This window comes from Grammomys surdaster, unplaced genomic scaffold (genome assembly GCF_004785775.1).
Source record: "Grammomys surdaster isolate TR1022 unplaced genomic scaffold, NIH_TR_1.0 100, whole genome shotgun sequence".
NCBI classification, from domain to species: Eukaryota; Metazoa; Chordata; class Mammalia; order Rodentia; family Muridae; genus Grammomys; species Grammomys surdaster.
The window spans coordinates 16,530,387-16,541,552 of record NW_021604579.1 but is presented as its reverse complement, the minus strand read 5'-3'; the positions used below and the strand labels follow the sequence as shown (position 1 = coordinate 16,541,552).

The 11,166-nt window shown below is 37.3% G+C and overlaps 1 protein-coding gene across 1 annotated transcript in view; it reads left to right on the top strand.

Annotated features, from left to right (window-relative positions):
- The first annotated feature begins 2,284 nt into the window (after positions 1-2,284).
- Positions 2,285-11,166, top strand: part of Pde4b (phosphodiesterase 4B) — a 428,051-nt gene continuing 419,169 nt past the window's right edge. The window contains exons 1-2 of the mRNA XM_028784635.1: positions 2,285-2,326; positions 8,143-8,381. Of these exons, the coding sequence (XP_028640468.1) occupies positions 2,285-2,326; positions 8,143-8,381 (281 nt within the window). The remainder of the gene's footprint in view (positions 2,327-8,142; positions 8,382-11,166) is intronic.

Genomic DNA, 11,166 nt, shown 5'->3' with positions numbered 1-11,166 from the left:
TGTTTATCATGTTTCTATTATCTGTGTCTGTATATTTATCTACCTGTTACCTGTCAATCAGTCTGTCTTCTCACATCAATCTGTATATCTATTTATCTTTTATATATCATGGTGCTGGGTTTATTTTTATATTTCAAAAACTATATTGTTCTGCTCTATCTCCATTAAACATACTTTCCTCATCATGTTATAGCAAGAAACCCCCATGTAACGCTTTGCCAGTTTCCACTGTTAGCATTTTACACAGCCCTTTAACATTCTTTGCTATGTTAAATTTTTCACAAACTTAGACTTATTGCATATGGACAAGTCCTTTATACTGCATTGAGGCTTACATTTAACTGATGTTTTAACATAGAAATATGAGCTTTTCATTTGTTTCAGGTAAGCATTATAGGACTATCAGATTGACTAAAACTCAATGATTTGAGATGTTTACTTGCCTAATTTTATTCAGCTTCAAACTGCCTTGGAATCAAAACTTAAACTTCTGCTTGCTGCTGTTTGGTCAGTATAAGAAGAACATCATGTTTGTAATTATTTCTGTAGACAAAAAGAATTCTTTCCTTCAGTATATTGAATCAAACACCTACATGTCTGTAGAGGTTTCTCTCTTGCACATCTACAAAGACAAAGCTCCTCCCCCATTCCTATCAGCACTGACAGTGTCACTGCCAACTTCTGCATAATGTAGTCAAATTATGTGTTAGACATTCAACCCTGGTTTCCTGGGTGACTGTACAATACCACTACTTAGTATGCCTACTCATGCAGCTGCCGTCCCATCAAGCTTTAATCTATGTATATCTTAACGGAGGAGAAGCCACAATTGCATATCAAGCATATATTAAGAGATGAAATGTATAGAGTGAAAACCAGACAGAGGTCCTTGAGCTCAGCCACAATCCATGGAGTTTTGAAGCCAGGGTCTCATAAGGAACATTTCCAGGGATCTACTTTCTGAATACATTTGTTTCCAGTTAAGTTCTGCAGACTCAGAATTCCTTGTATTCTCTTGTCGTCTCTTGTGAGATGGGACTTTAATTTTGTGACTCTTTCAGAAGTCTTCATAAGTCAGTGGCTGCTTTTCCTCTAGAGCTTATACAATGAAGTATACCCTTAAACATTGGTGATATATATTGGGGTTCTATGTTCCTTCCACTGACCTACCTAAGATACATATCATCAACTGAAGCATGTCTACCACAAATGGCCTAATGTGCCATAGCCAGGAAATCCCACTCATTCCAAGTAGTGAGTGCCGAAGTTGCCTTTGACAAGTATGGCTTGTGTGATGTCTATGTGAGGAGTGGAACTGGTGGTAAAGATTAAGATTAAATTGTCTTCTCTTAAGTGTACATTTCCTCCTGTGCCTTATTTGTGTTAGATTGCTTTTCTTGGGGATAGGGTGAGTACCAAGGATTCATAGTCTTTAAATTCTACATCTTACATGTTTTTACTATTTTACTCAAGCCAAATAATTTTTCTGACCCTCTGTTCTCTCATTAGACAAAAGGACACAAGCAGATCCTTTTTTCCCCTGCCTTTCTTTTCCTCTCTCTCATCCCCGCTCTGTTTCTCTCCCTTCCTCTTTCTCTCCTCCTTCACCCCTTCCTCAGTTCTGGGGCTTGAACCTAAGCCCAGACTTTTGTGCCATCTAGGCAAGCACTTTACCACCAAGCTACATTTCCAACCCCCCAAATGGTAATAGTACTCTATACCTTATGGGAATAGCATGAAATATTGTGTGGGAAAGTATGTTTTGAATTAGAAAAACTCATATAAATATATACTATTATTAATATTTTGAGACGAGGCTTTGCTTTGTTGTACAGGCTGGTCAAGATCTTCCTGCCTTAGCCTGAGTGTTGATATTACAGGTGTGTATGCCATATCTGGTTGTGTAATCTTTTCATATTCTTCCTTATCATTAGTTAACTGGGAACATAATTGTCAGCTCCTATTCTTATTCCCTTCTTTTATCTTTGTGCCATTTTCTTGGCTTCTTTTCTTTCAGTCTCTTTTCACAATTTAAGGTTTAATTGGCTTGATAATATGTGGTGCTTGCTTGTACACATGCCATATATATATATATATATATATATATATATATATATATATACACATCATGCATTAATTGAACAAATGTATCATGTTTTAACTTACCTATGGTTATAGAGCTGACCTTTGATGTGTATTATTTCTCCTGTAGGTCTAATCTAAAGTCAGCAAAGCTGCACCAAACAGCAGATATTCCCCCAAGGAGCTATTTCCCACATCTATAATGAAGAAGAGTAGGAGTGTGATGGCGGTGACGGCAGATGATGTAAGTAGTGGCAGGGACTGGCAGGGACAGCTGCCACCGTCCTGCACTCTGTTCAATAAGTAATCCTCTCCAGAGTTCCACTCAAAGACATATAAGGCTGTCTCGTGCCATTGCTCTGTGAAATTATGTTCTGATGACAAAAGATCACTAATACCTGATCCAGCATTCTGTGAAATGGATAGCAGGCATAATTCTCTTTTTGTCACTTGTAGTTGGGCTGATTCATCTTTCCACCATTTTCCAGCCTCCGCCATTAATAGTGTTCCCATACTTTTAGCCATGTGCAGCAAACTCCTGAAAATGACTTCCTATGTCAGAGTCATTAGCACTAAGAAGATTGTGTCACACATACTAGGCTCACAGGAAATGCAGCGTTTCAGGACACACCTCAGAATTGTTAATTGTGCTGTTTTAAAAAGATCCCAGAATGTCTGTTATCGATGAGAAGCCTGACTCTCATGTGAAGTCTATAAATGTACAGTCTTCATAGCTTTGGTTCTGGTTAGCTGATGTTATTTATCTCCTGGCCTTCAATTGACCACTCCTTCGTTGGTGCATCTTTGGTTGCACAATTCTTGCTCAATTATTCTTTAGACTGATATAAAATTATATATCACTAATCAGATGTACAAAAAGGAAGTAGAGGAAAGAAGAAAAATAAGTGAAATTTTTGTTTTCTGTGAGAAGCCAGAGGAATAGAGAATTTGCCGTGATCATATGACTGTTCTGCCTTAGCTCCTAATGCTTCTTTCTTTCCTTCTTTCTACTTTCCTTCTTTTTTTTTCTTTTTTTTTTTGGTGGGGGGGTACAGATTTCTCAGTGTAGCCCTGGCTGTCCTAGAACTTACTCTGTGGGACATGCTGACCTCAAATTCAGAGATCCTGCCTCTGCATCCCAAGTGCTGGGATTAAAGGTTTGTACCACCGCTGCTCAGCTTGAATTCTTATTTCAGACAGAAGGATAGCCTATACAAGATTTTTGTCTACTTAGTGTAAACATCGTAGTTTAAGGGATTGCCCAGTCTTTCAGATGCCTCTCCATTCTTACTCTTTTTGTAACTATAAGGCATGTGAGCAAAGTAGGTAAGTCCACATTCAAGTCTGTTTCACCAGAAAGGGAATGAGAGGGGGTAGTGTTGACTTCCTCACATGCTGTCCTTTCCACCAACCTCCCCACCCCCCATGGTGTAAAACTGCTTTTCCCAGGCCTTTAACTCCCAGTCACAAGTAATTTGCCTTTTACATTCCAATTTCTTACACTGATGATGAACAGTTGTGTTTAGATTGCTGTGTTCTGCTTAGAATGTCAACGGGGAAAATTCTGAAAGGGAAAAAAATCTTTTTTTTTTCTTGTTAAAAATGAATTTAGTGTTGCTCTTAATACAGTTTATATGCCATTCTGATTTATTTTTAACATTCTGATTTGTTTTAAATGTTAAAATGGAGCAACGTTCATCACTGAGAGACAAACCTGATTATCTCAAAAGAAATTAGAAAAATTACTGTAGCCAATAGAGGGAAAAATGCACTTGCAAAAATTGCATAGAAGAAGGAATTTAATCATTTCTTATCAGAACTACAGTGGATAAAGATAAGATGGTTTTAGATGTCAAGTGTTTAGTCTTTAACCACCTGTCACTAGTCTGCATGGAAATGATCTCTAAACAAAGTAGATGTCAGATTGTGAATCTATAAATGTAAATATTAAGAAACAAAAATTATTTCATCAATATATTTTATATAAAATACATGTTAAAATGGCAACACTTTATATATATTAAGTAAACTGCTTTGTTAAAGACCAATTTCTATTTCTTTGGACTCTTTATGACTCCTAGAAATTTTAAACAACACATAATTAAATGTCAAGCTGACCTTGTCTTAAAAGTTCAGCACCAAGCTAGCACGTTCCTCTTCCATTCAGCCTCCCAACTGCAGCACAGACCATGTTGTATTTTTCTCAGTCTCTCCTCTCTCACTGGAACAACAGAAGCCTATTTTGATGTTCTGTTCCCTTAAATTAAGCCTTTGCCCTAAGTCAGATATAGTTTGTTATATTTTAATTTATTTTAATTCATCAGCTTTTTATTCAGTGATTTAAATGTCTACCCAATACCACATATACACAATGTGTATCAAATACAGCTCTAGGTTCTGGAAGAAAGTTCAGCAATTAATAGCACAAGTTTTTATCCACTATGGCCTTGCTCTACTGAGGGAAAGTGGAAATACGTTAATAAATTTTAAAATAATCCCAGCTGTATAGAAATCGATTAGAGGAACAAAGAGTGATTGTGTGTGAGGGCAGAGAATCTATAGAAGGACCCTGTGAGGAGAAGACACAGAAGGCATGCAAACAGTGAGGGAGTGTGCTGTAAAGATATTGGGGAAGAATTTTTGGTAAGAGGGAAAACAAGTGAAAGGATCTTTACTTTAGCCAAGACACTCTACTGTGGGCTGTGGGAAAGCATGTATGAATAACTGTAGTTCTGTCTCTATGCACTTAACATGCACTAGATTTTCAACAGGTGACAGTAAGACAGAAGTCATAAGTAGTCACAAGTATACGTGCTGACTGCTTTGTATTTGAAAATTGACTTATAGAGGTATGTGCAGTCTAAGTACTGAACTTGTGATTAATTATGACTACTGAGAGATTAAAGGGTAGGAGGGAGCCGCAGATCATAGGAGAAGGAAAGAGGAATATGACTAAAGACTAGGAAGAACCTGGAAATATGTGTATAGATGAAAAAAGAGGGAAAGATAATAACTTTATTTACACATAGATATGTTATGTAAGATGTACAGTTCAGCGTGTATATATCTATATATCATGCAGCCCTCTCTCTGTGTGTCTATGTATCTGTGTGTCTATGTGTCGGTCTGTCTCCTTCCCGCCACACCTCTCTCTCTCTTTTTCTCTCCCTCACTCTCTCCATCTCTCTTTCTGTCTCTGTCTCTCTCTGTCTGTCTCTGTCTCTGTGTGTCTCTCTGTCTCTCTCTCCCTCTGTCCCTTCCTCCCTCTGTCCCTCCCTTCCTCTCTCTCTCTCTCTCTCTCTCTCTCTCTCACACACACACACACACACACACACACACACACACATATATATATATATATATATATATATATATATATATATTAGAACCAAAAGGCAAACATCCACACTGATGCCCCAGTTACAGTTTCATGATAAGTTACCAATAAAATAAAAGGTACTGTTTTGAAGTCATTCCTTTATTTAAAACAATGTATTTCAGAAGCCCTTGGTGAGTGTGAAACACATCACCATAAAATAACATAATGAAAGAGCTTTTCAGAAACTAAATTAAATTCTGAAAACATTATTACTTTCAGAACAATCATAATTATTCCAGCGCTATTTATAATTACCACAAATTCCACATTTATACTTATAATTTATAGACTGTTCCTCTACCCAAACTACTAATAACCTAAAAATTGAATTTGATTGTTTCTCAATTGATGAACTTGTTATTTTGTCTGATTTTCCTATTTTTAGCCATCATAAATCTGACCAGTTCTATGCTATTCATAAACCAACTATATTTTGTGGAAGAAACATTAACTTTAATGTTATTTCTGGTAATAAGAATTTTACACTACTTTTCAAAACTCATATTTTTCTAAATTCACCTTATGTCTGAATGATGATTGAAGAAATAACCACTTTTGGATTCTCCTCATATTCCTGAATAATTATTTGTTTAAAGGTCATTATTCTTGCTAATGTAGTTACTAAAGTAAAAAGCTAGTGTAGGAACCTAAATTGGCAAAGTCTTCAGATCAGAGAGCGAGGGAGGAATCTGTGTCTTTGTCTCATTTCAAAATCAAGTCATAACTACTGACACCTGGTTACTAATGTTTCATCATTCTAAAAGAGAAAAATATTCTACACTTAATCAGAAAGTCCTAGTGTCTGGCAGTATAACTGAATACTGACTTCATTTCTTGACTTTGGACAGTGTTTCTTACTAGTTTGAGGCTTTGTCTTCTAGAAAACTGTGATTTTTCTTTACATGCATATTTTATGCTGGATATAAAATTTCTAGCCTTCAGTTTGTTCTTGTATATTCATATTTAATCTGTGCTAAGATCTTGTATTTTCTGTGTCTCTTCAGGGAGTGTTTAAGTATTTTAAAGAAAGAAGCATATATACCAAGTGTTTTCCTCTCTCTCTCTCTCTCTCTCTCTCTCTCTCTCTCTCTCACACACACACACACACACACACACACACACACACACACAGACACGCACACACCACCTACTAGATGACCTACAACTTATGAAACTACTTATTAGGCATTAAACCTGATCCTTGTATATTCTAGAGTATTTCACACTCTGGAAAATTCTAGAGTGTAACAATTTTCTATCACCAAGTAGTGCTTATGTTGAATTTTAAATAGATGGTATTTCAAAATTGTTTTCAAATATAAGAAAATACAGTATTCATTTCTAAGTACAGGGGGTAGAGCTCCTAAAAATTGCCCTGTCATTTCTTGCCCAGATTTCTGTCATCATAATATGACTTTATCCATTAACTCTAATGCTAAGAGCCTGAAATCTCAAACACACAAAAGTCTGGGGCAGGATGGACTTTGTGCTGAGTTCAAGAGCACCCTGGGTAGCTCAGTGAGACCTTATCTCAAGATAAAATATAAATAAGAGACTGAAGAGACTGGAGCTATGACTGCTGGTTAAGAATGCTTGCTTCTCTTCCATATAGGACTCAAATTTGGTTCCCAGCACCCATATCAGGCCACTCACAGCCATGTGTAACTCCAGCTCCAGGAGAATCTAATGTCCTCTTCTATAATTATTCTGGTGTGAGCAATATTTTCAGGACAACAGAATAATCATCAGCTGAGCAGCCTTGTTTGGATGACAGGATCCTCATTAGTCTGTTGAGATATATGTCAAGAGTAAAAGTCACAGCTTTTGGAGTGCTGGTTGATCTCAGAGGTCAGAGCACCTGCCAGCATCCTCTGAGTTGGACTGATAAAAATAGTGCATCAGGCAGAAATCTATGTGGGATGTCGACTCCCAGCTGTACTGGGGACCATCCATCACACAGAGACATGGGAAGCACAAGCGAGTCTTCCTTGCTGTCATAATGCTTTTGCCCTGACACTTGAATTCCATTCATGTCAGTATTAGGCATGGACTTGAATAGGGCTCTTCAGGATTGTATAATGCCCATCACTTCTACTTCGGAACTCTTGAATACTTCAGTAATAACAAAATAGCAATGCTATCAACCATAAAGTTTGTATAAATGAACAGGAATAACTAGCCAACTCTTGTTTCCAACACTCTGATACCCTTAACACAGACATTGTTTTTGCTTTAAAAATAAGTAACCTCATATTTATTTATGTTTATTAGCATATAACCAAATGATAAATTGATTTCTAAAATATATTATCAATTTATCAAACTGAATTTTTACAAATTGAGAAAGAGGGAGAGAGAGGAAGAGAGAGAGAGAGAGAGAGAGAGAGAGAGAGAGAGAGAGAGAGAGAGAGAGAGAGAAACTTTCCAACCCATATGGTACTCCTGATCTAAAGATCTGTAAGAAAATGCAACTGCTAGGCTTGTACAAAAGATAGAAAGCAGCTCAGCCTCACCTTCATCCATCTTGCTTGTTGTCTCTTAGGCTTCTGATATCAATTTCAGAGTATGATTGGTTGTGAGATAATGAATCAGGGCTTCCTGCATGACTGCTGGATCACTCTGTCATTTAGACATTTGAGTTTCACAACTTTTCTTGTTTTCTTTCTCTTTGTTTCTTTCAGAATCTTAAGGACTATTTTGAATGTAGCTTGAGTAAATCCTACAGTTCTTCCAGTTACACCCTTGGTATTGACCTTTGGAGAGGGAGAAGATGCTGTTCAGGAAACTTACAGCTACCACCACTATCCCAGAGACAGAGTGAAAGGGCAAGGACACCCGAGGGAGACGGCATTTCTAGGCCAACCACTCTACCTTTGACAACACTTCCCAGCATTGCTATAACAACTGTGAGCCAGGAGTGGTGAGTAGCCTCAGAAACCAATGCCAATTCTAAATCTTATCTTGTAATTACTTCAAATATAATTGTGTTGTCAAACCAGCAGTCTATGTCTGCAGAGTAGACCAGACTGTTGACTTCTGGAGACTTTGTTTCCCTTGGGTAGCAGAGTGAAACCTTTTAAAACATGCCAAGAGTATCTACTTCTTAAAAGGGGAAGGAGTGTGCCTTACAAAGAGTCCACTGAGGAGAGCATGGAATGCATTTGTACTGTCAAGCATAAAGCAAACCCACACTCTATGATCTATTGGTTTCACTAAAAATCTACTCAATGTGTGTTGATGCCTATTAATTCTGAAAAGCAGAATTGTATTTCAGAATGCCACTGAATAATCCTTAAATGTTTTTATTGCTCTGATCTGCACATACCCATAGCTTTTAAAAGTATTACCCTAGCTTACAAGTCTCAGGATTTATTTGGTATAAAACAATCCATTATAAATCAAAACAGTCAGGCTATGAGAGCTGGGGTGAGGGCTCAGTGGGTAAGGTGCTTAAACTCCCATGATTCAGGACTTGATTATGATCCCTAGGACTCACATTTAAATAAAATTCTTTGTGTGGCTGCATGCTCCTGTAATCTCAGCACTGGGATAGGCAGAGACAGGGGGATTTCTGGAGTTATTTGGCCTGTCAGCCTAGCCTACATGGTGAGATACATGAGATACTCTTACCTCAGAGGTTTTGAAAGACGTTCAGATTATGATATCAGACATTGTCCTCTGCCTCCCTGGGCACCTGTGTACACACAAACACACACACACACACACACACATACACACACACACGTAATATGCATTAAAAGAGAGCTTTGTTAAGATTGTCTGTTTTACTGTATTTGTGAAAGTGGCTACTTCAAACTTGTGTTGAAATGGTAATCAAGAAAATAAAATTATAGAGCTCTAGATAAAATTGTGCCATGACTTCCCTTCAGATATATGTTTTAGCATGTACTTAGTCATTAATCCTTTTTATTTCAAGTATTTATCAATAATGAATTGTTTATATAAATGGAAAGTTTCCTTAAAATAAAAAATGTACTAATTGATATAATTTTAAATTATAATAATGTGCTACTTTAAAAACACTTTTAAAATAACATTATGGAGAAAGGCTGAGTACAAGCAATTATTGCATGACATCAGTCTAATAAATCATTAAATTCTGTGACTTCTTATAGTGTGCATTTACCCTCGATGCATGCCAAGCTCTGCCGATGCAGGACATGTTTGGTCAGGGTTTAATCTACTAAGAATCAGATTCTTGAAACTGCAGGTATCACAACTGGCAATGTAAAGGGTTCATCAAACCAAAAAATTTGTATGCGGTAGAAAAGGCACTGTTGACAGTGTAGGGAATCTTGTTTAAAATTGTAGAATCGCCAGGTTCCATCTCCTCCTCACCTGAGTTCACATCACAGGCATCACTGTGCTAGCTGTTTATTGGGAACTATAGAGGATACGTGTCCTCATAGTTTTCTTGGCCTCACAACTCAGGCAATTAATTGTGTTTGTGCTCCTGCATAACTTAAGATGTAGAATCTCGAAGCTTGCCAGATTTCCCTTTCAGCAACGTCACAAGTTGTACCTGTTGTTACCTAATAAAATGCTTCCATGTCAGTTAAATAGGATGTAATTCCTGAAATATCCAGTTTCCCTTTATCATCCCAGAGTCTTCCTCAGAAACCCCCCAAGGTCTTCCACTACCTGCAGATGACTAGCTGTGGTAAGTGGTGATCTTATATGTATAACATTTAGCAGTTTAAATAACAGAATGAATAAAATGTACCACATAAAATATGTTTAACTCAGGAAATTCAAACAACTGTAAAATTGCCTTTTTCTTGAAAGTATCAAATTTTGAATCTTAGATTGAGGAATGCTTACTTATCTCCCGAAGTTCAGTAGTTTTGTTTGTACCAACAAAAAGAGATACAATACATACCACATAGGCTATTGAAAGGATTGAATTGGTTATTCAATATGACACTTAGCTTAGGAAAAAGTATTGTTTTTGGTAGCTAGCAAAGTTTAGTTTCTCTACCCTTGACCATTGGTCAATAAAACCTTTTCAAAAGTAGAAACCACATGTGGTTTGAATGTAAAATATCCCTTGTAGACTGATGTGTCTGAACACTCAGTCCCAGGTTGATAGTGCTGTTTACAAAGGCTGTGGGATATTTGGGAGTTATATCCTAACTGGGAGACATAAGTGGCTGGGGTCAGGCCTTGCTGTTCTGCAGCCCAGTACCTCTTCCTGCACATTATATGCTTCCTAGATGCAATGTGATGTGACAAGGTGTCTCATTATTTTGCCACCACTTCCCACTTCTAGGATGGATTGCATCCTTATTGGCAGCTTCCATTAATAACAGAAACTTACATTTATTCATGAATGCTTAGGCTTTATAGCTTAGGCTTGTTCCCAACTAGCTCATTATGATTTAATAACCAGTTTATACTAATCCATCTTTGCCATGTGGCCCAACACCTCTAATTCAGTCCCTATACATTCTACTTCCTCTCTGTCTGGCTGGTAAATGCCCAGCACCTAATTCTTTCCCAGAGTTTCCATCTCAATGTGGGCATCCCACCTTTTCTCTCCTGCCATGCTATAGGCCATCAGCTCTTTATTAAACCAATCAGAAGGTTTAATCACAAGAGACCAATGTTTACAAAACATTGAGACAGGTGATGCTTCATAAAAATAACAATACCAAAGTCCTGGGCAGCATTCAGATCTCTGCTGG